This window comes from Salmo salar, chromosome ssa09 (assembly GCF_905237065.1).
Source record: "Salmo salar chromosome ssa09, Ssal_v3.1, whole genome shotgun sequence".
Classification (NCBI taxonomy): Eukaryota; Metazoa; Chordata; class Actinopteri; order Salmoniformes; family Salmonidae; genus Salmo; species Salmo salar.
In genome coordinates, this window is record NC_059450.1 from 67,558,247 (window position 1) to 67,584,276 (window position 26,030).

General features: G+C 48.1%; 2 protein-coding genes across 2 annotated transcripts in view; one reads left to right on the plus strand and one right to left on the minus strand.

Moving 5' to 3' along the window:
* LOC106611789 (neuronal acetylcholine receptor subunit beta-2) overlaps positions 1 to 15,137 on the plus strand; it is a 46,698-nt gene extending 31,561 nt beyond the window's left edge. Inside the window, exons 2-5 of the mRNA XM_014212375.2 lie at positions 6,441 to 6,586; positions 6,728 to 6,882; positions 13,512 to 14,520; positions 14,746 to 15,137. Of these exons, the coding sequence (XP_014067850.1) occupies positions 6,441 to 6,586; positions 6,728 to 6,882; positions 13,512 to 14,520; positions 14,746 to 14,901 (1,466 nt within the window). The 3' untranslated portion in view covers positions 14,902 to 15,137. The remainder of the gene's footprint in view (positions 1 to 6,440; positions 6,587 to 6,727; positions 6,883 to 13,511; positions 14,521 to 14,745) is intronic.
* A 5,558-nt stretch (positions 15,138 to 20,695) lies between these two features.
* Positions 20,696 to 23,532, minus strand: LOC106611693 (keratin-associated protein 5-4-like). Its single transcript, XM_014212166.2, has 2 exons — positions 22,721 to 23,532; positions 20,696 to 20,750 (listed from the first exon to the last, which is right to left on the minus strand). Exons 1-2 carry the CDS (start codon positions 23,530 to 23,532, stop codon positions 20,696 to 20,698), a joined length of 867 nt encoding a protein of 288 aa, XP_014067641.2.
* Positions 23,533 to 26,030: the final 2,498 nt, after the last annotated feature.

Below are 26,030 nucleotides of genomic sequence, written 5' to 3' on the forward strand. Positions count from 1 at the left end.
GAGGGCTGATGTGAAGAGAGGAGGGGATTGGGGGGAGGAGAGCAGGCTGGAGGAGGGCTGATGTGAAGAGAGGAGGGGATGGGGGAGGAGAGCAGGCTGGAGGACGGCTGATGTGAAGAGAGGAGGTGATTGGGGGAGGAGAGCAGGCTGGAGGAGGGCTGATGTGAAGAGAGGAGGGGATGGGGGAGGAGAGCAGGCTGGAGGAGGGCTGATGTGAAGAGAGGAGGGGATTGGGGGGAGGAGAGCAGGCTGGAGGAGGGCTGATGTGAAGAGAGGAGGGGATTGGGGTGAGGAGAGCAGGCTGGAGGAGAGCAGGCTGGAGGAGGGCTGATGTGAAGAGAGGAGGAGAGCAGGCTGGAGGAGAGCAGGCTGGAGGAGGGCTGATGTGAAGAGAGGAGGAGAGCAGGCGGGAGGAGAGCAGGCTGGAGGAGGGCTGATGTGAAGAGAGGAGGAGAGCAGGCTGGAGGAGAGCAGGCTGGAGGAGGGCTGATGTGAAGAGAGGAGGAGAGCAGGCTGGAGGAGAGCAGGCTGGAGGAGGGCTGATGTGAAGAGAGGAGGGGATTGGGGGGAGGAGAGCAGGCTGGAGGAGGGCTGATGTGAATAGAGGAGGGGATTGGGGGGAGGAGAGCAGGCTGGAGGAGGGCTGATGTGAAGAGAGGAGGGATTGGGGGGAGGAGAGCAGGCTGGAGGAGGGCTAATTTGAAGGGAGAGGGGATTGGGGGGAGGAGAGCAGGCTGGAGGAGGGCTGATGTGAAGAGAGGAGGGGATTGGGGGGGAGGAGAGCAGGCTGGAGGAGGGCTGATGTGAAGAGAGGAGGGATTGGGGGAGGAGAGCAGGCTGGAGGAGAGCAGGCTGGAGGAGGGCTGATGTAAAGAGAGGAGGGGATTGGGGGGAGGAGAGCAGGCTGGAGGAGGGCTGATGTGAAGAGAGAAGGGGATTGGGGGGAGGAGAGCAGGCTGGAGGATGGCTGATTTGAAGTGAGGAGGGGATTGGGGGGAGGAGAGCAGGCTGGAGGAGGGCTGATGTGAAGAGAGAAGGGGATTGGGGGGAGGAGAGCAGGCTGGAGGAGTGCTGATTTGAAGGGAGGAGGGGATTGGGGGGAGGAGAGCAGGCTGGAGGAGGGCTGATGTAAAGAGAGAAGGGGATTGGGGGGAGGAGAGCAGGCTGGAGGAGGGCTGATTTGAAGGGAGGAGGGGATTGGGGGGAGGAGAGCAGGCTGGAGGACGGCTGATGTGAAGAGAGAAGAGGATTGGGGGGAGGAGAGCAGGCTGGAGGAGGGCTGATTTGAAGGGAGGAGGGGATTGGGGGGAGGAGAGCAGGCTGGAGGAGAGCAGGCTGGAGGAGGGCTGATGTAAAGAGAGGAGGGGATTGGGGGGAGGAGAGCAGGCTGGAAGAGGGCTGATGTGAAGAGAGGAGGAGAGCAAGCTGGAGGAGAGCAGGCTGGAGGAGGGCTGATGTGAAGAGAGGAGGAGAGCAGGCTGGAGGAGAGCAGGCTGGAGGAGGGCTGATGTGAAGAGAGGAGGAGAGCAGGCTGGAGGAGAGCAGGCTGGAGGAGGGCTGATGTGAAGAGAGGAGGAGAGCAGGCTGGAGGAGAGCAGGCTGGAGGAGGGCTGATGTGAAGAGAGGAGGAGAGCAGGCTGGAGGAGAGCAGGCTGGAGTGAGGGCTGATGTGAAGAGAGGAGGAGAGCAAGCTGGAGGAGAGCAGGCTGGAGGAGGGCTGATGTGAAGAGAGGAGGAGAGCAGGCTGGAGGAGAGCAGGCTGGAGGAGGGCTGATGTGAAGAGAGGAGGAGAGCAGGCTGATGTGAAGAAGGGCGACAGGGTGTTCCGTTAGGGTGTAGTTATTCTCAGCGTGGGAGTGTAATGTTGCCTGTCAGCTGGAACACAAGTGCCCCTGAGACTGGGAACAGAGCATTCATGAGCACGCACACACACACGCTCGCACACACGCACGCACGCACACCACCAGCAACAACAACAGTTCAAACACAGCCAGCGCAGGCAATATAGAAACTGTACAGTTACAACAATGATCACAGTCAGCACAATTATCACCATTACAAGATTCACAGTCAGAGCAGCCAAGACACAAGGTTACCGATACAGGCCACCATAGGCAGCTACAGATATAGTATCTGATCCATCATAACCAGACTCACATACTGAATATACTGTATATAGCTGAATTCTGGTAGATGTAGGTGCAGGGTAGAGGCAGACACAGCGGAAGGGAAGGCTGAAGTGGTTGACCCTGACAAGGTAATATCACCACCATGGGTCATTGAATAATTTACACACTGGATACTTCTTCTGCCCATGAAGAAACAGATTATGCGGGAGATGGTGTCTTTTCCCACATTAAACCAAAATATGATACTTTGAGCATTTGTCTGAAGTATAACCAAGGTGTGTTTGTATGTTTGTGCGTTGCGGAAGAGACTGTTGTTGTTTTGCCCGGGAGGAAATGAAAGAGTCACAGTAAAAGATTAGAGTTTCAGGCTTTCTGCTTGTGAGATGATGCTGTTTTTATTTCAGTACAGATTAATTATTGAAGCAGTTAGAGTGCAGCAAGGTGGAGGAGAATGAGGAAGAAGAGGAGCAGGAGCAGGGGGGGGAGGAGGAGGAGGAGGAAGAGGAGGAAGAAGAGGAGCAGGGGGAGCAGGAGGGGGAGGAGGAGGAGCAGGCTAATACGAATCATTGGTGTTAGACAGCTGTGTGTCCTGTTTAGATGTAGAGAGCTGTGTGTCCTGTTTAGATGTAGAGAGCTGTGTGTCCTGTTTAGATGTAGAGAGCTGTGTGTCCTGTTTAGATGTAGAGAGCTGTGTGTCCTGTTTAGATGTAGAGAGCTGTGTGTCCTGTTTAGATGTAGAGAGCTGTGTGTCCTGTTTAGATGTAGAGAGCTGTGTGTCCTGTTTAGATGTAGAGAGCTGTGTGTCCTGTTTAGATGTAGAGAGCTGTGTGTCCTGTTTAGATGTAGAGAGCTGTGTGTCCTGTTTAGATGTAGACAGCTATGTGTCCTGTTTAGATGTAGACAGCTGTGTGTCCTGTTTAGATGTAGAGAGTTGTGTGTCCTGTTTAGATGTAGAGAGCTGTGTGTCCTGTTTAGATGTAGACAGCTATGTGTCCTGTTTAGGTTTAAAGTAAAGACCTGTGTGTGTGTAAGAGTCTTAAGTATTTGCTGTGTGGTCTGGATGAGAGGTGGGCTGCATTTGAAATGGCAACCTATAGAGCCCTAAAGGACCTGGTCAACAGTAGTGCACTATATACACTATCCAATAAGGGTTCTTCCGCTGTCCCCATAGGAGAACCCTTTGAAGAGCCGTTTTTTGGTTAGAGGTAGAACCCTTTTGGTTCCAGGTATTACCCTTTTGGTTTCCTTCCCACAGAGGGTTCTACATGGAACCCAAAAGAGTTCTAACTGGAACCAAAAAGGGTTCTCCTATGGGGACAGACAAAAAGAGTGTAGGAAATAGGGTGCCAGTTTGCTGGTCTTAGTGAGGAGGTGTTCATCAGTAGGACATCTGAGGTCCCTGACCTTCATGTGACATTCTTCCTGAGAATAGCGAACCAGCCAGACAACCTACTTCACTGCCTGGAGGTCTACAGTATGGATGTTACTGCCCACCGCTCACTTCTCTGAACGGAGAAAAGGTTAACAGGTTTTTATCCTGATTCACTGAATCTTACGAATCAAATGATGTTCCTGGAAAGAGACTTTGTAAACAAAGGCAACATAATCCAATCAAATGATTATCCTAATCTGCTCATTGTTTCAATGTCTCTGTGTCTCCAAATCTCAACTCTATGTTGTACTGAGCTAAATTCCCCTCAATGCTCACTGTGCTCTCTCTCTCTCTGATTTCTGTATATATATACAGAAATCAATCTCTCGCTCTCTCTGTCTCTCTGTCTGTTTGTCTAATCCTGGCTGACTGTTCATCGACAGTACCACACCTCTCTCAGGATACTGACCTCCTGTGTGTATCAGCATCATGTCACCATCTCTCAGATGCCTCCTCTGCCCCGCTCCCCGCTTGTCTTTTTTTTTACTTCACTATTGCTGTGACATGATTGTTTCAACTAGCTACCTTAAGATGAATGCACTGACTGTAAGTCACTCTGGATAAGAGCGTCTGCTATTGTAAATGACAAAAATTGTAAACGGTGCCATCATTTGAAGTGCATTACAGGGGTGAGAATAGCCTAATGGAGGGGAACGTGTGAGTGGAACACAATGAGCTGATGTGAACCATGTGGCTAATCCAGTCAACTGGAGAAAACCATCACCTCAACTCCCCATCATACTGCAGCCACTGGACTGTGGGGGTTTAGACGGTGTGTGTGTGTGTGTGTGTGTGTGTGTGTGTGTGTGTGTGTGTGTGTGTGTGTGTGTGTGTGTGTGTGTGTGTGTGTGTGTGTGTGTGTGTAGGTGGGCGTATCGGACCGTCAGTAAAGACACAATCACGTCACAACTGTTTGTCAGATCAGAGACTATATAATGTACACACACATCTCTAGAGGGATGTTGCATCCTGCGTACTCATTGCAGCAGCAACAGGCGATGAGAACATCCCACGACCCTGCAGTCCAAATTAGAAGGACCTTCGCTCTGCGCAAGATTGAAATCTCACTTCACTAAACACTGCGTGTGTATATGTGTGCGTGTGTGATGTATGTGTGTGTGTGTGTGTTTCTGTGTACGAGGGTGCATTTGTGTGTGTGTGTGTATCCACTAATCAAGCATCCAATTATGCTAATCAAGAGGCAGTTAGTTCAGAAGCCCATGAAACCCTGTGAGTCAGCTCTGGACTGCATCGTCTAATGTTGTGGCTCACTGGCTCACTGCTAAATGACAGTCCTCTGTGGAAGGCTTATGCATACTCTGTTAGGCTGTGTTATGTAAAGATATGCACAGTGAGGATGATACCAGGGCATTATGAATATGGACTGGGTGATATGAACAAAAATATAAACGCAACATGCGACTATTTCAATGTTTTTACTGAGTTACAGTTCATATAAGGAAATCAGTTAATTGAAATAAATTCATTAGGCCCTAGTCTATGGATTTCACATGACTGGGCAGGGGTTCAGCCATGGGTGGGCCTGGGAGGGCATAGGCCCACCCACTTGGGAGCCAGGCCCACCCACTGGGGAGCTAGGCCCTGCCAATCAGAATGAGTTTTTCCTCACAAAAGGGCTTTATCACAGACAGAAATACTCAGTTTCATAAGCTGTCCTGTTGGCTGGTCTCAGACGATCACGCAGGTGAAGAAGCCGGATGTGGAGGTCCTGGACTGGCGTGATTACACATGGTCTGTGGTTGTGAGGTCGGTTGGACGTACTGCCAAATTCTCAAAAATTACGTTGGAGGCGGCTCTTGGTAGAGAAGTTAACATTCAATTCTCTGGCAACAGCTCTGCTGGATATTCCTGCAGTCAGCATGCTAATTGCATGCTCCTTCAAAACTTGAGACATCTTTGGTATTGTGTTATGTGACAAAACTGCACATTTTAGAGTGGCCTTTTATTGTCCCCAGCACAAGGTGCACCAAACAAATTTGTGGGCAACATTTGAGAGAAACAAGCTTTTTGTGCGAATGGAACATTTCTGGAATCTTTTATTTCAGCTCATGAAACATGGGACCAACACTTTACACGTTGCGTTTATATTTTAGTTCAGGGTAGTACAAATATCAAGTAGAAGGGTAGTTGTAGAGTGCAGTGTGTACTATATAAGAGTTTTTAATGTTCAATATACAGTACACAGTCCATGTCTCAATTGTCTCAAGGCTTAAAAATCCTCCTCCTCTTCATCTACACTGATTGAAGTGGATTTAACAGGTGACATCAACAAGGGATCATAGCTTTTACCTGAATTTACCTGGTCAGTCTATGTCATTCACCTGGTCAGTCAATGTCATTCACCTGGTCAGTCTATGTCATTTACCTGGTCAGTCTATGTCATAGAAAAAGCAGGTGTTCCTAGTGTTTTGTCCACTCATTTTAAATATGTACTATGAGTATGAATATGAACTAGCAGTGTTCGTTTTATAGGGCAAAATGAATATGTATCGAAACGGTAGTCTTTAATATGAATTTATAGAGAGGTCATTAGTTCAATATGATGATGTACTAGAATGGTGATCTGATGAGTCACTAACCAGTGATGATGGCATTACGCCAGTATGAATATGTACTGTCAATGGTGTTTTTGGGGTGCTGCTCTCTATGTATTTGGCTTAGAGCCCACTTGGAAAGTTCACCCGGCATATACAGACTGGGACACTTGAATCACTGAGCATCAAATGTGGGTGTGGGGCAACAACATGGAATGTTGTCTTAAAGGTTTATTTTTATTTTTGCACGCCTTATCTGCCAGTTGTTACATTGTTTTCTCTCTCTCTCCCTCTCTGTGTATGTGTGTGTGTGTATGTGTGTAGCTGCCTTGGGTGCGGAGATAGAGGAGCGACTGGTGACCCACCTGCTGTCTCCAGAGCGCTACAACAAACTGATCAGACCTGCTGTCAACAAGAGCCAACAGGTCACCATCCATATACAGGTGTCCCTAGCCCAGCTCATTAATGTGGTGAGCACACACACACACACACACACACACACACACACACACACACACACACACACACACACACACACACACACACACACACACACACACACACACATTATCTCTCACGCTTCTCTCTCCCTGCCTGTGTGTCTGTTACAGAATGAGAGAGAACAGATCATGACCACCAACTGCTGGCTGACTCAGGTATGGAATGACTACAGGTTGGTATGGGACCCAGAAGAGTATGAGGGCATAAAGAAGGTCCGCCTCCCGTCTCAACACATCTGGCTGCCTGACATCGTCCTCTACAACAAGTGAGTGAGCTGTGTGCTATGTGAATAGAATCCATATCTATAGCTCAGACACTATGGATGCGTTTATAGTCATCTCAAACTATATAATCGCTCAGTACAAGTGTTGTTTTTTGGTATTTTATTAGCATCCCCATTAGCTGTTGGTAAAGCAAGAGCTACTCTTCCTGGGGTCCACACAAAACATGAAATATGACATAATACTATCAGGTTTCAGGTATGACCCAGAAACAGGAGACAAAGGGCTGTGAGACATGGGTTTAACTCTGGACACATGGAAGGTGGGATGGCGGTCTGCTTGTCGTCGATACCTGGAGGTGGTCTTGAGGAGGCTCGACCGGGCTCTCCTCCAGGTACGACGACAGCGGCGGACAAACATCTGGGTCGAAGGTATGCCGACCTCTTCTTCTTGCTCAGGGAAGAGTGGGGGCTGATATAACGCAGGGAACACTCAAAGGGCGGGAGACCCGTTGCAGAGCAAGGAAGGGTGCTGCGGGCGTATTTGACCCACACTAGTTGCTGGCTCCAGGTGGTGGGGTTGGCGGAGACCAGGCAGCGCAGAGTAGTTTCTAGGTCCTGGTTGGCTCGCTCTGACTGGCTGTTGGACTGGGGGTGGAACCCGGAGGACAGGCTGGCCGACGAACCAATGAGGGAGCAGAACTGAGGACCCTGGTCAGAGACCATGTCTACTGGCAGTCCATGGATCCGGAAGACATACTGCACCATGAGCTGGGCCGTCTCTTTGACAGAGGGTAGCTTGGGGAGAGAAATGAAATGGGTGGCTTTGGAAAACCGATCCACTACGGTCAGGATGGCGGTGTTGCCATCAGACGGGGGGAGACACGTGACAAAGTCCAGGGAGATGTGAGACCAGGGACGGTGAGGGACAGGCAGATGTTGGAGGAGACCAGCCGGAGCTTGCAGAGGAGTCTTGTTCTATGCACAGACCGTGCAAGCAGCGATGAATGCGGAGACATCAGGAACCATGGTAGGCCACCAAAAGCGTTGTCGCACAAAAGCCAGGGTCCGATGGGAGCATGGGTGGCAGGCAAGCCTTGGAGGAGTGGGCCTACTCCAGGACCGAGGAGCGGACCGTGTCAGGAACGAACATCCGGTTATCTGGGCCCTCCCCGCGGTTTGTCTGGGAATGCTGTGCCTCACGAACATGCTTCCCTATTCCCCAGCTGAGTGCCGTCGCCAGGCACGAGGTGGGAAGGATGGTCACAGGTTCCGGGGTAGTAGCCGTGGGACTATAGCGGCGTGACAGCGCATCCTGCTTGACATGCTTGGATCCCAGCCAGTATGAGAGGGAGAAGTTGAACCGGGTGAACAGTAGGGCCCACCTAGCTTGCCTGGAATTGAGGTGCATGGCGGTGCGATATTCCAGGTTATTGTGGTCGGTCTACACAATGAACGGATGTTCCGCCCCCTCCAGCCAGTGCCTCCACTCCTCCAACGCCATCTTCACCGCGAGAAGCTCACGATTCCCCACATCGTAGTTCCTCTCCGTAGCGTTGAGGCGGGGGGAGAAGAAGGCGCAGGGATGTAACTTGAGGTCCAGGGCAGACAGCGTGGACAGGACAGCCCCCACTCCGACATCCGAAGCATCGCCCTCCACCATGAACTGGCGGGACGGGTCAGGATGAACCAAGATGGGAGCTGTGGTGAAGCGGTGTTTGAGATCCCGAAACGTCCGGTCAGCAGCTGGGGACCACGTGAACGGAACCTTGGGAGAGGTGAATGCAGACAGGGGGGAAGCCAGGGTGCTGTAGCCCCGGATAAGGCAGCGATAAATGTTGTAGAAGTCCTGGAAACATTGCAGCTGTACTCTGGACGTAGGCTGGGTCCAATCCCCCACCACTCTCATCTTCCCAGGATCCATCTGTACACTCCCTGCAGCGATGATGTGACCCAGCAAGGGGATGTTGGAGTGATGGAATTTGCACTTCTCTGCTTTTACAAAAAGCTGGTTCTCCAGGAGGCATTGGAGAACCTGTCGGATGTGGAGCACGTGTTCTTGGGTGGAGCGGGAGAAGATGAGGATGTCATCGAGGTAGATGAAGACAAACCGGTTCAACATGTCACGGAGAACATCATTATCCCGACCCTGGAACACAGCAGGGGCGTTGATAAGGCCAAATGGCATGACCAGATACTCGTAGTGATCGCTGGCCATGTTGAAGGCCGTCTTCCACTCGTCCCCTTCCCGTATCCGCACCAGGTGGTAGGCGTTCCGTAGATCCAGCTTGGCCCCCTGGAGTGGCTCGAGGGCGAGGAGATGAGAGGTAGCAGGTAATGGTTCTTCACTGTGATGTCGTTGAGACCTCGGCAGTTGATGCACGGGCACAGGGTTTTGTCCTTCTTCTCCACAAAGAAGAACCCTTCGCCAGCGGGGGAGGCAGAAGGACGGATGAACCGATCAACTTGGGAGTCCTCAATGTAGGTCTCCATAGCCTTGGTCTCTGGACCCGACAGAGAGTACAGTCGTCCCCGGGGCGGAGTGGTGCCTGGGAGAAGGTCAATCCCACAGTCATATGGTCGGTGCAGCGGTGACCCGGGCCTTACTGAACATCTCCCGGAGGTCCTAGTACTCCGCGGGAATGGCGAAGAGGCCCGGGGAAACTTCTGAGCCCCCAGGAAGAAGTCCAGTGGCAGGCTGTGCTGACTTCAGGCAATGGGTGTGGCAGAACGGGCTCCAGCCCATGATGGCACCGGTAGACCAGTCAATGAGGGGATTGTATCGCTGGAGCCAGGAGAATCCCAATTCCACGGGAACCTGAGGAGACTTAATGAGCAGGAACTGGATCGTCTCGCTGTGGTTCCCTGACAGGCGTAGTTTGATAGGGATGGTATTGTGGGTGACACGGCCTATAGAGCGCCTGTCTAGTGCTCTAACGTCCATAGGAATGGAGAGGGGCTGAGTGGGGATATTCAGCTCGGAAGCCAGGGTCACGTCCATAAAGCTCTCATCAGCCCCAGAGTCGATGAGTACCCGGAGAGATTTCGACTGGTTCCCCCACAGCAACATGGCATGAAAAGGGATGCGAGTAAAGGGAGAGAAAAAGTTCTCCGTATGGCCCACCAGAGTATTCGCTCCTACCGGTGAGCCTGGTCTTTTAGTGGACAGATGGAGACGAAATGACCAGTTGTCCCGCAATACAGTCAGCTCTTAGTGTGAAATCTTTATAGCCGCTCAGCTGGAGACAGCCTAGCTCTGCCTAGTTGCATGGGCTCGGGAAGGGGTGAATCGGCAGTCTTCGGAGACTCTCGGTGGAACTCAGGTAGACTCGGGTTCTCTCGGCAACGGAGCCGAGCGAGTGAAATCAAATCTCCTCTCTTTCCTTCGTTCCCAAGGTCGCCCATCAATCCGAATGGTCAAGGTGATGAGCGAGTCGAGATCCGTCGGTAGTTCCCTGGCTGCAAGCTCGTCCTTTACTTCCACTGATACTCCGAGTAGGAACATGTCGACCAACGCTTCTGTCTTCCAAGCACTCTCAGCTGCCAACGTGCGGAAATCCACCGTGTAGTCTGCCACGCTACGGGAGTCTTGACGTAGCTAGAGCAGCTTCCGAGCAGCCTCTCTCCCAGACAATGGAAAATCAAATACCTTCCGAACCTCCTCCACAAACTCCTCCAGACTGAGGCAGACAGCGGATTGTTGCTCCCATACTGCCGTGGCTCAGGCGAGTGCTCTCCCGGACATCAGTGTTATGATGTACGCTATCCTCGAGCTGTCTGAGGGGAACGAAGAAGGCTGCAGCTCAAAAATGAGGGAGCACTGAGAGAGAAAATCACGGCAGGTTCCGGAATCTCCAGCGTAGCGCACCGGAGGAGGTAAGCGGGGTTCTCGGGACACTGGGGTAGGCTGGGAGATCACAACTGTGGTAGGCTGCCTAACAGACAACCCACGGAATTGCTCCAGCAATGTGTTAAACGCTCGGTCATGTCGTTTGGCCAAGGTCTGGAACCCTTCCATGAGACCACGAAGCAACTCCTTGTGCCTTCCAATGGTGGCTCCTTGGGAGGAAAGGGCATTGCGGAGCTGGTCCGAGTCTGCTGGGTCAGTCATGGCCAGTTCGTACTATCACGTTTCAGGTATGACCCAGATGCAGACAGTGTCGAAGAAACAAACGTTTATTTCTAATACAGGGGCAGGCAAAATGACAGGTCAAAGGCAGGCAGAGGTCAGTAATCCAGAGAGGGTGCAAAGGGTCCAGAACAGCATGCAGTCTCAGGGTCAGGGCAGGCAGGGGTCAATAATCCAGTGAGGTGGGGCAAGGTATAGAACGGCAGGCAGGGTCAGGGTCAGGGCAGGCAGAACGGTCAAAACCGGGAAGGTCTAGAAAACAGGAGCAAGAACAAACAGGAGCAGGGGAACAAACGCTGGTAGGTTTCATGAAACAAAATGAACTGGCAACAGACAAACAGAGAACACAGGTATAAATACACAGGGGATAATGGGGAAGATGGGCGACACCTGGAAGGGGGGTGCAGACAAGCACAAAGACAGGTGAAACAGATCAGGGTGTGACAAATACAGAACGTTAATAGACAAGGACAGAACTACATCCATTTTAAAAAGGCACACGTAGCCTACATATAAATACATAGACACAAACTATCTAGCAATCATTAAAGTGATATCGGCCCTGAATACTCTCCTCCTACTTGTCACTTGCCATCAGGATAATGAGTGAAAGGAAAAGCTTGGTAACACCTTGATTGAAGTGTGGGCTTACAGTCCCATCATGAGAAAGGTGTAGGTGGTAATAGCAGCAGCTAAAGTAAAGATGTGCTTACTATAACAATTTGAAGGGCGGGAACAGGAGACAGATATGAGGGCTTAGAGAGAGGGGACAGATGTGCACTGTGAAATCTGTAGAGAGGAGATTTGGATTATGAAATGCCTGTGTGATGAGTGTGATCACGGGCCAGGTCAGGTGGCTGTGTGTGTTTACTCAGAGACAGAAAAGGTCATTGCCTCACCTGTTTCACACTCAGCATACTCAACACCACCGTCATGGCAGTTCTGTCCTGAGCTAGTGTGTCTGGCCTTTAGACTCTATAGTGGACATAATGCAATTTTTTTCAATGTTGTGAAGCATCATGTGAAAAATGGAAGTGACATAGCATTTCTATTGATTAGATTGGGTTGGATTTGAAGTTGCATTTGGCTTGTCAAAGTGAAAAAAAAATAGAGTTGTTTGGATATAGAGCTATAGTTGTTTGGGTATAGAACTATAGTTGTTTGGGTATAGAGCTATAGTTGTTTGGGTATAGAGCTATAGTTGTTTGGTTATAGAGCTATAGTTGTTTGGGTATAGAACTATAGTTGTTTGGGTATAGAGCTATAGTTGTTTGGGTATAGAGGTAGTTGTTTGGGCATTGAGCTAATTGTTTGGGTGTAGAGCTACAGTTGTTAGGGTATAGAGCTATAGTTGTTTGTGTATAGAGCTATAGTTGTTTGGGTATAGAGCTATAGTTGTTTGTGTATAGAGCTATAGTTGTTTGGGTATAGAGCTATAGTTGTTTGGTTATAGAGCTATAGTTGTTTGTGTATAGAGCTATAGTTGTTTGTGTATAGAGCTATAGTTGTTTGTGTATAGAACTATAGTTGTTTGTGTATAGAACTATAGTTGTTTGTGTATAGAGCTATAGTTGTTTGTGTATAGAGCTATAGTTGTTTGTGTATAGAGCTATATAGAGACTTTCAACCACCAGCGTATTTAGAACACGAGGAGACTTTAGAGGAGCATCGGGTTTGTGTGTGTGTGAGTGTGTGTGTGTGTGTGTGTGTGTGTGTGTGTGTGTGTGTGTGTGTGTGTGTGTGTGTGTGTGTGTGTGTGTGTGTGTGTGTGTGAGTGTTGTTAGGAGTAGAGCAGTGTGATGGCTGGATTCCTCCTGACCTGCTCTATAATTGACAACACTTTAATGTATAATGCAACACCTGCAGCCTTGTGAGAATCTAAAATCGAAACCTTCGCAGATTCAGGCCTGTCCTGTGACAGGGGGTGTGTCTGACGCAGTGCCCCCCTGTCCCCGCCTCTGTCCCTTGTCCCCAAGCACAACAACCCAAATGCCCAGTCAACAACACCACTTAACATCTCTCTCTCTCTTTCTGTGTGCATCTTAATCTAACGCTGGCATCCACCCTCCCACCCGTTCTCTCAACTTTGCGTTCCTTTGGTCTTTTTGTGTGGTCTGTGTTTTAGTGGGTACTGTTCACCTGTGTGTGTCATTGTGTGTGTTGAACAGACGCTAATGACATCTCTGACCCCTCTCTCTCTCTCTCTCCCCGTGCTCTTCTGTCTTTTAATGCTGATAGGAACTACCAGGTCTCCTTTTACATTTGACACTTTAGTCATTTAGCAGACGCTCGTATCCAGAGCGCCTCACGGTTAGTGCGCTCGTCATCAGATCGCTAGGTGGGACAACCACATATCACAGGCATCGAAAGTACATTTTTCCTCAATAACGTAGCTATCAGTAGAGTCAGAGCTAGAAGGGGAGGTAGGTGGGGGGGGGGGTCAAGTGCAAGTTAAGTGTATTTAAAAAAAGAAAAAGTATCCTAGTAATATGTGTCTGTGTACATGTCCTGGCTCTGACTCCGTTCTGTCTTCTCTTCACCTCAGTGCGGATGGGAACTATGAGGTGTCATTCTACTCCAATGCGTTGGTCTCCAACAACGGAGAGGTGTACTGGCTGCCTCCCGCCATCTACAAGTCGGCCTGCAAGATCGAGGTCCGCGACTTCCCCTTCGACCAACAGAACTGCACGCTCAAATTCCGGTCCTGGACCTACGACCGCACGGAGATCGACCTGATCCTGCTCAGCGACTTCGCCAGCCGCGACGACTTCAAGCCCAGCGGCGAGTGGGACATCGTGTCCCTGCCGGGACGCAAGAACGAAGACCCCTCTGACATCACCTACCTGGATATCACCTATGACTTCATCATCAAGCGCAAGCCACTGTTCTACACCATCAATCTAATCATCCCCTGTGTGCTGATCACCTCTCTGGCTATCTTAGTGTTCTACCTGCCGTCTGACTGTGGAGAGAAGATGACTCTCTGCATCTCGGTCCTCCTGGCCCTCACTGTGTTCCTGCTGCTGATCTCCAAGATCGTCCCGCCCACGTCCCTAGCTGTCCCTCTCATAGGGAAGTATCTGATGTTTGCCATGGTGCTGGTCACCTTCTCCATCGTCACCAGTGTGTGTGTGCTCAACGTGCACCACCGCACGCCCTCCACACACACCATGCCCCGCTGGGTTAAACGCCTCTTCCTGCACCGCCTCCCCTCCTTCCTGTTCATGCGTCGGCCGGGCAGCTCCAACATCCGGGAGAGGTTCCGCCAGAAGCACCGGCAGCGTTCCTACTCCGACCTGAAGCTGAGAGACGGGGCGGTGGCGGTGGCCGCGGGGGGGGTGGGGGTGGCAGGGGGGTCTGGGATGGGCGGGGCTGACTCCTTCTATGTGAATGAGGAGTCGGCCAAGCGGTACGGCTGGAAGATCAGCGACCTGTCAGAGAATACAGAGTTCAGGAAGAGGATGACGGTGAAGTGTCACGCAGATGTGGAGGAGGCAGTGGACGGGGTGCGCTACGTCGCCGAGAAGATGAAGATCGAGGATAACGATGAGGGGGTGAGTGTGTGTGTGTGTGTGTGTGTGTGTGTGAGGAGCAATAGCCTTGAGACGATATGAGCTGAGGTGACATTTACAGCAGATATAGTACATCATGTTGTATCTCTGACAGTTTGTATGTCTATTCACTCGGAGCCCTTTCAATGGTTTTGACCCAATATTGTTGTGCTCCTGTTGTCTTCCGTATCTGAAATTGTGTACCGCTCTTTTTGTTTCCTGCCACAGGTCATCGAGGACTGGAAGTACGTTGCCATGGTGATTGACCGGCTGTTCCTGTGGATATTTGTGTTTGTGTGCATCACCGGGACGTTGGGGCTGTTCATGCAGCCCCTCTTTCAGAGCTACAACACACCCACGGCAGATGACCTGGAGCAGAACTGACCTACGACCTTTGACCTGAAACATGACCCTGACGCCCCCCAACACCCTCAGGGGGAACAACCACCTCGAAGGAAACAGCTACTTACCAACACCTTCAAACAGAACGGTGTCATTTTGACACACTCACCTACTGTACGCACACAGCACACCCGCCCCCACAATACCAACCAACGCTCCCAACCTCCCTCTTAAAGGGGTAGTTCACCCAAATTACAAAATGACACATTGCTTTCCTTACCTTGTAAACAGTCTATGGACAAGGTATGACAGCAATCCATGCTTTGGTTTAGTTTCACTGGCACTGTTTCTAAATGCTAATCATTTAGCATTTGTAGCACAAATCCCATTCAAGTCATGGTACCGATATTAGGATTTGTGCTACAAATGCTAAAACATTAGCCTTTAGAAACAGTGCCATTGGAATTAAACCACAGCATGGATTGCTGTCATACCTTGTCCATAGACTGTTTACAGGGTAAGGACATCAATATGTCATTTTGTAATTTGGATGAACTATAACATCGTCTATGAAACAAAGCGACTCCACCCTTCATACCGTCATCCCCACATCAGTCCATCCCTCTATCCTCTCCTCCCCCTCAGTCACTCACAGAAGGTCAAAAGGACAGGAGCAACTTAGGATAGGACTCTTCTTCTTCCTCTGTATTGATTCTCCTCCACCCTGTTTTGATTCAAATCCCTCCGTTTCTACTAGTTCAACTCTTTTCTAGTTCAGCCTGAGTTTAATTCATTCACAACTCATTGGTTGTCGCAATCAGACGGTGTTGGGCCTCGCATGCCGAATAAGGGTATTTTGTGTTCTATTTTCTATCTGTATTTCATTTGATAAGGAGAGGAGACAATATTTTCTGCACTGTTCCAGAATCATTTGCTGAGCCCAAAGAAACACACACACACACACACACACACACACACACACACACACACACACACACACACACACACACACACACACACACACACACACACACACACACACACACACGATGAGTCTGACACTGGCCCGAAGACGACAACAAAGCCGATAGTCTCTCCGTGTGTCCTCATCCAGTGAAGCACAGACAGACACACGTACATAACGCCTTCAGACAGAGACGGAGAGACGCATTTCTTTCGACAGGAACGCCAGCAGGCTTGTTAGTTTGCTGTGAAAGGGGAAGCCTTGACTGTCTCCCCTCATGCTACAATGTGTTGAGTGAGTACTACTGTACAGTACTTGGGACTGTTTCTGGCCCCATGTGGTCAGTCACTTGGACTTTCAAAGCGATTCATTTCCTTTTAAGCTGTCCGGTTTATGTTATGTTCAAAATGGTTGTTCTTATGTTTGGAAAGAGGGAGGGACCAATGGAAAGCTAGCTGTAAAGTAAACCCAAAATTACCATACAACTGTTGTCCCTCGCGTTTGCTTCTCTTGAAGGTGCAGTACGCTGTTTTTTTCAAAGCAGTGTTCAATCACACAACGGTTTCCAGGGAACCAGCAGCAATATGTACAGTATTTTATACACAGCAACCCCATAAACAAACCGGTCAAACTGAACAGCGTTTGGCTCTGCACTAGCAATCTTCCAGGGCGGTATAAACATTGCTTTGTATTTTTCAGAAATCTTTTACCCAAGTCTGTGAAACTATTTGTTGTCACGGTCATACAGTATGCCCACTCTGTCACTGCTAGCCAATGGAAGGCGTACTTTACACATTTCAAGTTAAGCGCAAGTTTCGTTCTCATTTCATGTATTTATTTTCTTCAGCGAAAAGAAGGGGACATGCATTTTTATTTCCACTGGCCAGTTATGTGACCTGTTTCGGTTAATTACAGGAAGTAACGATGCTGATGTCATGTCAAAGGGATCAATAAAAGGAAATAACGGGATGAGATCCTGGGATGTGGTTCTGTGTGGCTCAGTTGGTAGAGCATGGCAAGCATGGCGCTCGGTTTCGATTTGGCTCCTACGATCAAATGAAGACACGTAAGACATGCAAAATGTGTAGAATAGCAGGAAATGAGCTTCAAAACGGCCAGCTTTTCCCTTTGCACCATGGCATTTGTGGAATTTTTGTTCTCTCTCTCGGCCAACAAGAGTGATGTGAACGGTTTGGTGTTGCATGAGTTGCGAGGTGGGGGTTTGTTACTACGCCGATAAATGACATTATCCATCCAGACCTTTGCCTCCTAGGACATTTGTGTGACGGTACCTTCTCAAATAGACTTGCCTAGTTAAATAAAGGTTAAATAAAAAAATGAAAAAAGAAATAGTATTTGATTACCCCTGGCCTATTTCTTTTCTATTTTTCTGTTTCACATAACGTCACATACTCCTGTTTACCCTTTTCTCGCCAGGGTTTTTACAGAACATTATGACCAAAGATATGGCTAGTTTGTTAACATACAACCTCATTAAAGCTGACAGACCATATGACAAACAATATCCGCAAGATATTTCTTTCTCCGAAATGAACCTCAGATTGTTCAGTAGCTTTATTTCCGATTGATGACTCACAGAATGAAGAAAATTCTCCAAGCAGTTGGCATCTTCGTTGTCGTCAGACGGAAGGCTGTACGTTTCTGGAATGCATAGCTGTGGGTGGCTTGTCTCTTCTCTGAATTGTCTGGGGCTCGGGATAAATGTTAGTCAGCTGAGGAAGACTTCATTAGAAAGCGCTCTCTGGGGTCACTACCCTTCATGTTTGGTTAAGATGGCAGGGATGAGACTCTCTGCCTAACTCATGCTTACACACGTAATGCCCACAGGTTGCAAGGATACGGCAGAGCCAATGTAGACTTGAACTGGGCACAAGGCCATGGAATCACACAATTACGAAATATGTAGTTTATTACACGGCTATTACACGGTTATTACAGTATCAATAAAAAGGAAGCAGGAGCCCAAAAATACTATGCACGAGTAGACATATTGCATTTAAGTCACGTGGGTCAGATACACAAAGTAAAATAGGTATAACACAGCACACTTCTAGAGTTCCAGTGAATACACAGCACTCAGGTTAGGTTCAGTGAATACACAGCACTCAGGTTAGGTTCAGTGAATACACAGCACACTTCGAGAGTTCCAGTGAATACACAGCACTCAGGTTAGGTTCAGTGAATACACAGCACTCAGGTTAGGTTCAGTGAATACACAGCACTCAGGTTAGGTTCAGTGAATACACAGCACTCAGGTTAGGTTCAGTGAATACACAGCACTCAGGTTCAGTGGATACACAGCACTCAGGTTAGGTTCAGTGAATAAACAGCACTCAGGTTAGGTTCAGTGAATACACAGCATTCAGGTTAGGTTCAGTGAATACACAGCACTCAGATTAGGTTCAGTGAATACACAGCACTCAGATTAGGTTCAGTGAATACACAGCACTCAGGTTAGGTTCAGTGAATACACAGCACTCAGGTTAGGTTCAGTGAATACACAGCACTCAGGTTAGGTTCAGTGAATACACAGCACTCAGGTTAGGTTCAGTGAATACACAGCACTCAGGTTAGGTTCAGTGAATACACAGCACTCAGGTTAGGTTCAGTGAATACACAGCACACTAGCACAACAAACGTGAGGAAGCGTCATAAAAGTTGTAAAGTTAATCACAATAAGTACAACTATTAAATACTAAAGCTCTAGGCAAATGTAAAACGTAGCCTTCTGCTTCAAGAGTACACAGCATGAAATGCAATCCAAACACAATGTGTTGTAGCTGGTTGGCCACCAAGTTGCCACACCACACAACAAGCAATACTCTTTACCTTAAAATCGCTTAACAATGAGAAACAACTCAAAATCCCCCTTCCGGGAGTACAGCACTTGGAAGCAGCAAGATGGAAGCAGCAGCTGGTGTAATGTTAGATTTGATCTTAAAAGGATCTGTCAAAGTTTCTCTGTTCTGGAGAGGAAGTCACTAATTCAGTGCTTAACAATAAAAAAAAGAAAAAAGTAATACACCCCCTTTTTTCTCCCCAATACAGTCTTGTCTCATCGCTGCAACTACCGTACGGACTCAGGAGAGGCAAAGGTCGAGAGCCATGCATCCTCCAAAACACAACCAAGCCACACTGCTTCTTGACACAATGCCCATCCAACCCAGAAGCCAGCCGCACCAATGTGTCGGAGGAAACACCGTACACCTGGCAACCGTGTCAGCATGCACTGCACCCAGCCCGCTGAAGGAGTTACTAGTGCGCGATGAGACAAGGATATCCCTGCCAGCCAAACCCTCCCTAACCCGGACGACACTGGGCCAATTGCCACCACCCCATTGGTCTCCCAGTTGCGGCCGGCTGCGACAGAGCCTGGACTTGAACCCAGAATCTCTAGCGGCACAGCTAGCACTGCCGGGAGGCCAGTGCTTATCTATTATCAATCAATCAATCAATCAATCAATCAATCAATCAATCAATCAATCAATCAATCAATCAATCAAATGTATTTATAAAGCCCTTTTTTCATCAGCCGATGTCACAAAGTGCTTATACAGAAACCCAGCCTAAAACCCCAAACAGCAAGCAATGTAGATGTAGATGACATTTGTATGTAGGCCTCTATATGTCTCTCTCTTCCTATTTCTATGTATGAAGTTGGCCTGTTACCATAAATACCACACACATTAGCATGACTCATATATTACACCGAGTGACGGCTACATGCCTTCCCATTAACTGAGTGGCTGGGGGGTGTGGGGGGGGGGGGATCAATGGGTTATCTAACGGGTTATCCAAAACACATACTCCAAATATTTTAATCAGTATTTGCAGTTTGTGCATTAGCTTACAGTAAGCTTACAGCCTTCCATTTGAAATCTGAACCTATTAAAAATGATACATTAAATAGATCTGAATTTGATTCATTAATTCAGTTTCTCATTTCTATTCATTTAGTGCAAAAAAAGGACAGGGTACACTCACACACACACACAAACACACACACACTTTACGGCCTTGAGCCTAGAGACGAGCACTAAGCGTGACGGCAGAGATGAGAGGAGTCAGATGTGACTAGAGGAGTCATAAACACTAGAGGCCCTTAGTCCACTGCATCTCCAACCAACCAATGAGCAGGCCATTTCACTCTGCTCAGAGATCAATACTCCACAGCTGTAGCTTCACAAACACACAAACACTCCTTCGGGCACACACACTCTCGTTGCACTGTATTTGGTTCTATCCATTTTATTTAGTGCACAGAGTTCTCTTACCTTGACACCAACACGTGTCAAACTCGTTCCACGGAGGGCCGAGTGCCTGCGGCTTTTCGCTGCTCCCTTGTACTTAATTAATGAATTAAGGTCACTAATTAGTAAAGAACTCCCCTCACCTGGTGGTCTGTCTCAATTGAAAGGAACAACCAAAAACCAGCAGACACCAGGCCCTCCATGGATTGAGTTTGACACCCCTGCTGTAAAGAGTAACTCACAGCCACAACGATGGGCCCCAACGACCCTCGTTGAACTCCTCCTCCTCTACTAGACATGGTTGGATAATTTATATCCGCCATTCCGGCTCTCGAGACGATATTTATGAAGTACATTACTGCATTACTGCATGTGTAACTGCTGAGCGGCTGGGGCCGTAAGGCATCGATCTACCTCTGCCTTCCTGCCATCTCCCATCACGGTGAGACCTGGGGAGAGAGGGAGAGAGGGATAGCCCCATGGCCTCAAACACAAATACATTTTTATTGCTGGTAAGGCGTGTTCTGTACAATCCTACAGCACTGACCAAATATACATAGGGTGCACTTTGACTTTCTAACAGATTGAACATCTACTACTGCTAACTAGTGGTCACATCAGCCATGACATCGTCCCGGAGGTGAGACTGGGGGACTCTGAGAGGACACACAACACACCACGAGAGGAGGAGGGAGAGAGGGTAAGTGCCATGAAGAGAAGGGCAAAGACAGGCTGGAGGAGTGTTGGGAAGAGAAACGGGTGAGTGAGAGAGATAGAGACGATAGAAAGAGAGAGAGAAAGAGAAAAGGAGAGGAGCGAGGGAAGAGGAGGAGGGTTGTGTGTGAAAGAGAGAAAAAAGCAGTATAATTAACGGCGCTGGTTTTTATCAGATAACTCTGGTTTGAACAGCCAGGGATTTGAATTCTTTGCTGGTGGGCAACAGGCAGGCTGCATAACAGCATGACTCAGCATTATAACTGGGGAATAAACACTGGTCTCTGGTCTGCATGTGAGTGACAGGCTGGCTGGTTGGGCTGTGGGGTGGCAGGGGAGGCCAAGGGGGTGGGAGAGAGTACTTTGTACTTCCTCATTTTGCCATCGTTTGGTCGAGTTTGCTTTTATTTGCCATGCGTCCTTGTTGAACGTACGCAATATCATATCTGATTTATGCCTTTCGTTTCAATGTATTCTGTTGACGTGTCTGTCAGTGTTTGCATTTACAGGTCAGCTGTTTAGCGCGCCGATTGCTTTCCTTTCGATGTCGGCCTTGATGTAACACGATGGCCTTTTTATTTTAGTGGCTTTAATTTGTAAGTTGGGTTGCGTCTTTTGAGTGTGATTAGAGCGAACCCTAGCTGGATCCCAGCAGCACTAGGCTGTAGATAGTCACAATGCTCCAGAGATGGAGGGGTATTTTTGGAGAGAAGCAGCCTGGAAGCGTATCTCTGGGCAACTCCATTTTTCCCCCGGTTATCGCCTTATTTAAGGAGGAGTCCAAATTTAGCCGATACTGGGCTTGGATGTAAGGAGGGACCAGGAAACGGTGTGTGTGTGTGTGTGTGTGTGTGTGTGTGTGTGTGTGTGTGTGTGTGTGTGTGTGATTGTATGTGTAACGGAAATAGAAAATAATACCCATTACAAGATTATAGGAAGAGTATGAATATTTCAGCTGCAGGGGAATTCTATTCCCTTTGTCTTCTTCCAATCGTCTTCCGCTAACCTCAACCCATCTTCTGCTTTTTATTCTCTTTCCTTCTTCTTTCTATTCTTTGTTTTGCTCCACTCTTCCGTCTCTTTGTTGTCCACTCACTGTGTATAATAAAGTCATGAGTCTTGAGGTTCCCTGTGTACTTCTAGAGAATAAACATGGAGACTACACTGATTGTACAAAACATTAGGAACACCTTCCTAATATTACATGTTGACTCCAATGCTTCCCACAGTTGTGTCATGTTGGCTTTATGTCCTTTGGGTGGTGGACAAGTCTCGATACACATTGGAACCTGTTGAGCGTGAAAAACCAAGCAGTGTTACAGTCCTTGACACAAACCGGTGCGCCTGGCACCGACTACCATACCCCGTTCAAAGACACTCCAATCTTTTGTGTTCATGTTTTGTGCACTCTGTGTATTTTCCTGTGTAGGACAGGGATTTCCCAAAACCCCAGACAGAGAGGGGGATAGAGAGACAAGAAAGACGAAAGAAAGAAAGGAGACACAATAGAGAAAGAATAGAGAAAGCTGCAGAGATAGTGTGAAACAAAGAGAGAAGGTAGAGCGATAAAAAGCATTAGAGTGCTGATGTGTATCAGTGAGGACAGTCCTGTCAGTGAGGCTCCTTGCTCTAAATGCCTTTGCCCTTTTCCCTCTCTATCCATCTCTGCCCACCCTCGCACCCTTGCCCTCAGGGTCCTTCTGCTGCGTCTGAGCTGTCTAAGGTGACGCCTGCTATTTGTTTTTCAATAGTGGAGTGTGGGCCCGGCTGTGTGTGCAGAGGGAGAGGTAGAGTGTGTGTTTTCTCGGTTTCGCCGTATGAAAATAGAAGCAAAGGGATGTCACCTCGCGTAGTATCCTGGTACCAGCTGACCCACACTGACCCAGACTGACCCACACTGACCCAGACTGACCCATACTGACCCATACTGACCCACACTGACCCATACTGACCCACACGGACCCAGACTGACCCATACTGACCCATACTGACCCATACTGACCCACACTGACCCACACTGACCCATACTGACCCACACGGACCCACACTGACCCAGACTGACCCAGACTGACCCATACTGACCCATACTGACCCACACGGACCCACACTGACCCAGACTGACCCATACTGACCCATACTGACCCACACTGACCCACACTGACCCAGACTGACCCAGACAAACCCATACTGACCCACACGGACCCACACTGACCCAGACTGACCCATACTGACCCACACGGACCCACACTGACCCACACTGACCCAGACTGACCCACACGGACCCACACTGACCCACACTGACCCAGACTGACCCAAGCCCACACGGACCCACACTGAACCACACGGACCCACACTGAACCACACGGACTCACACTGAACCACACTGAACCACACGGACCCACACGGACCCACACTGACCCACACTGAACCACACGGACCCACACGGACCCACACTGACCCACACTGACCCATACGGACCCACACGGACCTACACGGACCCACACTGACCCACACTGAACCACACGGACCCACACGGACCCACACTGACCCACACTGAACCACACGGACCCACACGGACACACACTGACCAATACTGAACCACATGGACCCACACGGACCCACACTGACCCACACTGAACCACACGGACCCACACGGACCCACACTGACCCACACTGAACCACACAGACCCACACGGACACACACTGACCAATACTGAACCACATGGACCCACACGGACACACACTGACCAATACTGACCCACACTGACCAATACTGACCCACACTGACCCACACTGAATACACATTGCACACTTAGAAAAAGAGTTCTAAGGAGAACCATATAGGGTTCTTCGGTTTTTCTCCTATTGGGGAACCCTTTTTGGTGCCAGGTAGAACCCTTTGTAGAGGGTTCTATCTAGAACCATCCATGTAAGGTTCTTCATAGAACCCTCTTTATATGGTTATACCTAGAAACCTCTATAAAAGTGATGTGTATAGTTAAGTGTAATTCAAATCCAGACAGAGTCATGATTTCCAACCAGTGGAATGTTTTATCATCCACAATCTGCATTCAGAATGACTTCCAGGGTAGGGAAGATTAGGTCATTGGTTAGACTCAGTATTCACAAACTGGAACAACTGTCTCAGTAATGGGTGTAATAAGTAACGGGTGCATTTCCTAAAAGATTGGTTTAGTTAAAAACAAATTATGTTATTTATTTTTGTGTAGCATAAAATCTATCAACCAATCAATGTACATGTAAAAACACATTAAAACAATCAATTCTGAAAATAATCCTGCAATAGAGCATGCTGGGAAATATTATATAAGGTTCTATGTAGAACACCTCTTGCTTTTCAAAGAACCCTTCTTGCCTTCCAAAGAATAATCCAAGAACTCTTTCTTCCAAAAACGGTTCTTACGTTGTTAAAGCTTCTAGGTAGAACCCTTTGCCTTACAAAGACTCAATGTCTTCCAAAAACGGTTCTTCAGATCAAAGCAGTTCTTGGTAGAACTATATCCCTCCACAAAGAACCCTTTTGGAACCCTTTCTTCTAAGAGTGTAGGTATCATAAGTGCTCACCCCCTTTATATTTGTTCACGTTGTTGCGTTACAAAGTAGGATTGAAATGAATTTGATTGTGATTTTTTTGTCAATGATCTACAGAAAATATTCTGTAATGTCAAAGTAGATGAACAATTATAACATTTTATTTTATTAATGAAATATAAAACACTAATATACACTGAGCGTACAACACATTAAGAACACCTGCTCTTTCCATGACACAGAGTGACCAGGTAATTCCAGGTTAAAGCTATGATCCCTTATTGATGACACTTGTTAAATCCACTTCAATCAGTGTAGATGAAGGGGAGGAGACAGGCGAAAGAAGGATTCGTAAACCTTGAGACATGGATTGTGTTTATGTGCCATTCAGACGGGGAAGGGGCAAGACAAAAGATTTAAGGGGCTTTGAACAGGGTATGGTAGTAGCTGCAAGGCGCACCGGTTTGTGTCAAGAACTGCAACGCTGGTGGGTTTTTCAGGCTCAACATTTTCCCGTGTGTATCAAGAATAGTCCACCAACCAAAAGACATCAAGCCAACTTGACACAACTGTGGGAAGTGACATCCCCAAGCAGTTTCCTTCCTGTACTGCAGCTCAGTTCAGAAGGAAGACTATCTTTAATGTATCTGCTTGGTTTAATACATAATCCACAGCCTAATTATTAACTTGATCATGCTTAAAGGAATATCTAATGTCTGATTGGTTATTGTTACCCATCTACCAATCACTGTCCTGCTTTATTAGGCTTTCGAAAAGCTCCTTAGTCTTGAATCTGTGCTCAAAATACAATACTTGACTGAGGGACCTTACAGATATTGTACATATCGGGGGCAGAGGAATGGTTAGTTATTCAAAAATCATGTCAACCCCTATTATTTCACACAGAGTGAGTCCATGTAACTTATTATGTGATTTGTTAGGCAACATTTTACTCCTGAACTAATTTTGGCTTGCCTAAACAAAAAGGGTGAATACTTTTGAAACAACAAATGTATATTTTAGTTGGAAATTTTTTATTAATTTGCTTAAATTTGTAGAATTCTTTTCCCAGTTTGACATTATAGAGTATTTTGTGTAGATCTCAATGACTAAAAATCACAACTAAATCCATTTCGATCCCACTTTGTCACAACAAAAAATGTGAAAAAAATTCCCTGGGGGGGTGAATACTGATGATATTGGAAACGCACTATACATCCTCTATGGAAGGTCTCAGTCCTGCTCCTGCTCCTCTAACCTGACTAACCCATCTTCCTGTGTACTTTTCCATCTCACTAAACTCTTCTTCCTGATCTCTGTTTGTGTCTGTCTCTTTCGCCTGCTCGGAGCGCTGAGTTGTACTTTAGCTAATGTGTATAGGGTAAATACAGGCTGACCCTCATCTTAGAAAGACAGAACAATCTGATGTTGGCACACACACACACACACACACACACACACACACACACACACACACACACACACACACACACACACACACACACATACACACATACACACAACACACACACACACACACACACACACACACACACGCACACACACACACACACACTCTGTTCCTCTCATTGCCAATGACCGTCACGAGGCATTTAATGGTCAGTGAAACGAAAGGCTCTTTCTAAGGTTGATCAAGACACGTTTTAAAT

Bases quoted from the DNA above. Each gene is read 5' to 3' on its own strand.
- LOC106611693 (XM_014212166.2), bottom strand. From the start codon at position 23,532: ATGTGGTTCAGTATTGGTCAGTGTGTGTCCGTGTGGGTCTGTGTGGTT. The intron at 20,751-22,720 runs GTCAGTCTGGGT...GTGTCCTCTCAG, and splicing joins GTCAGTATGGGTCAGTATGG to AGTCCCCCAGTCTCACCTCC.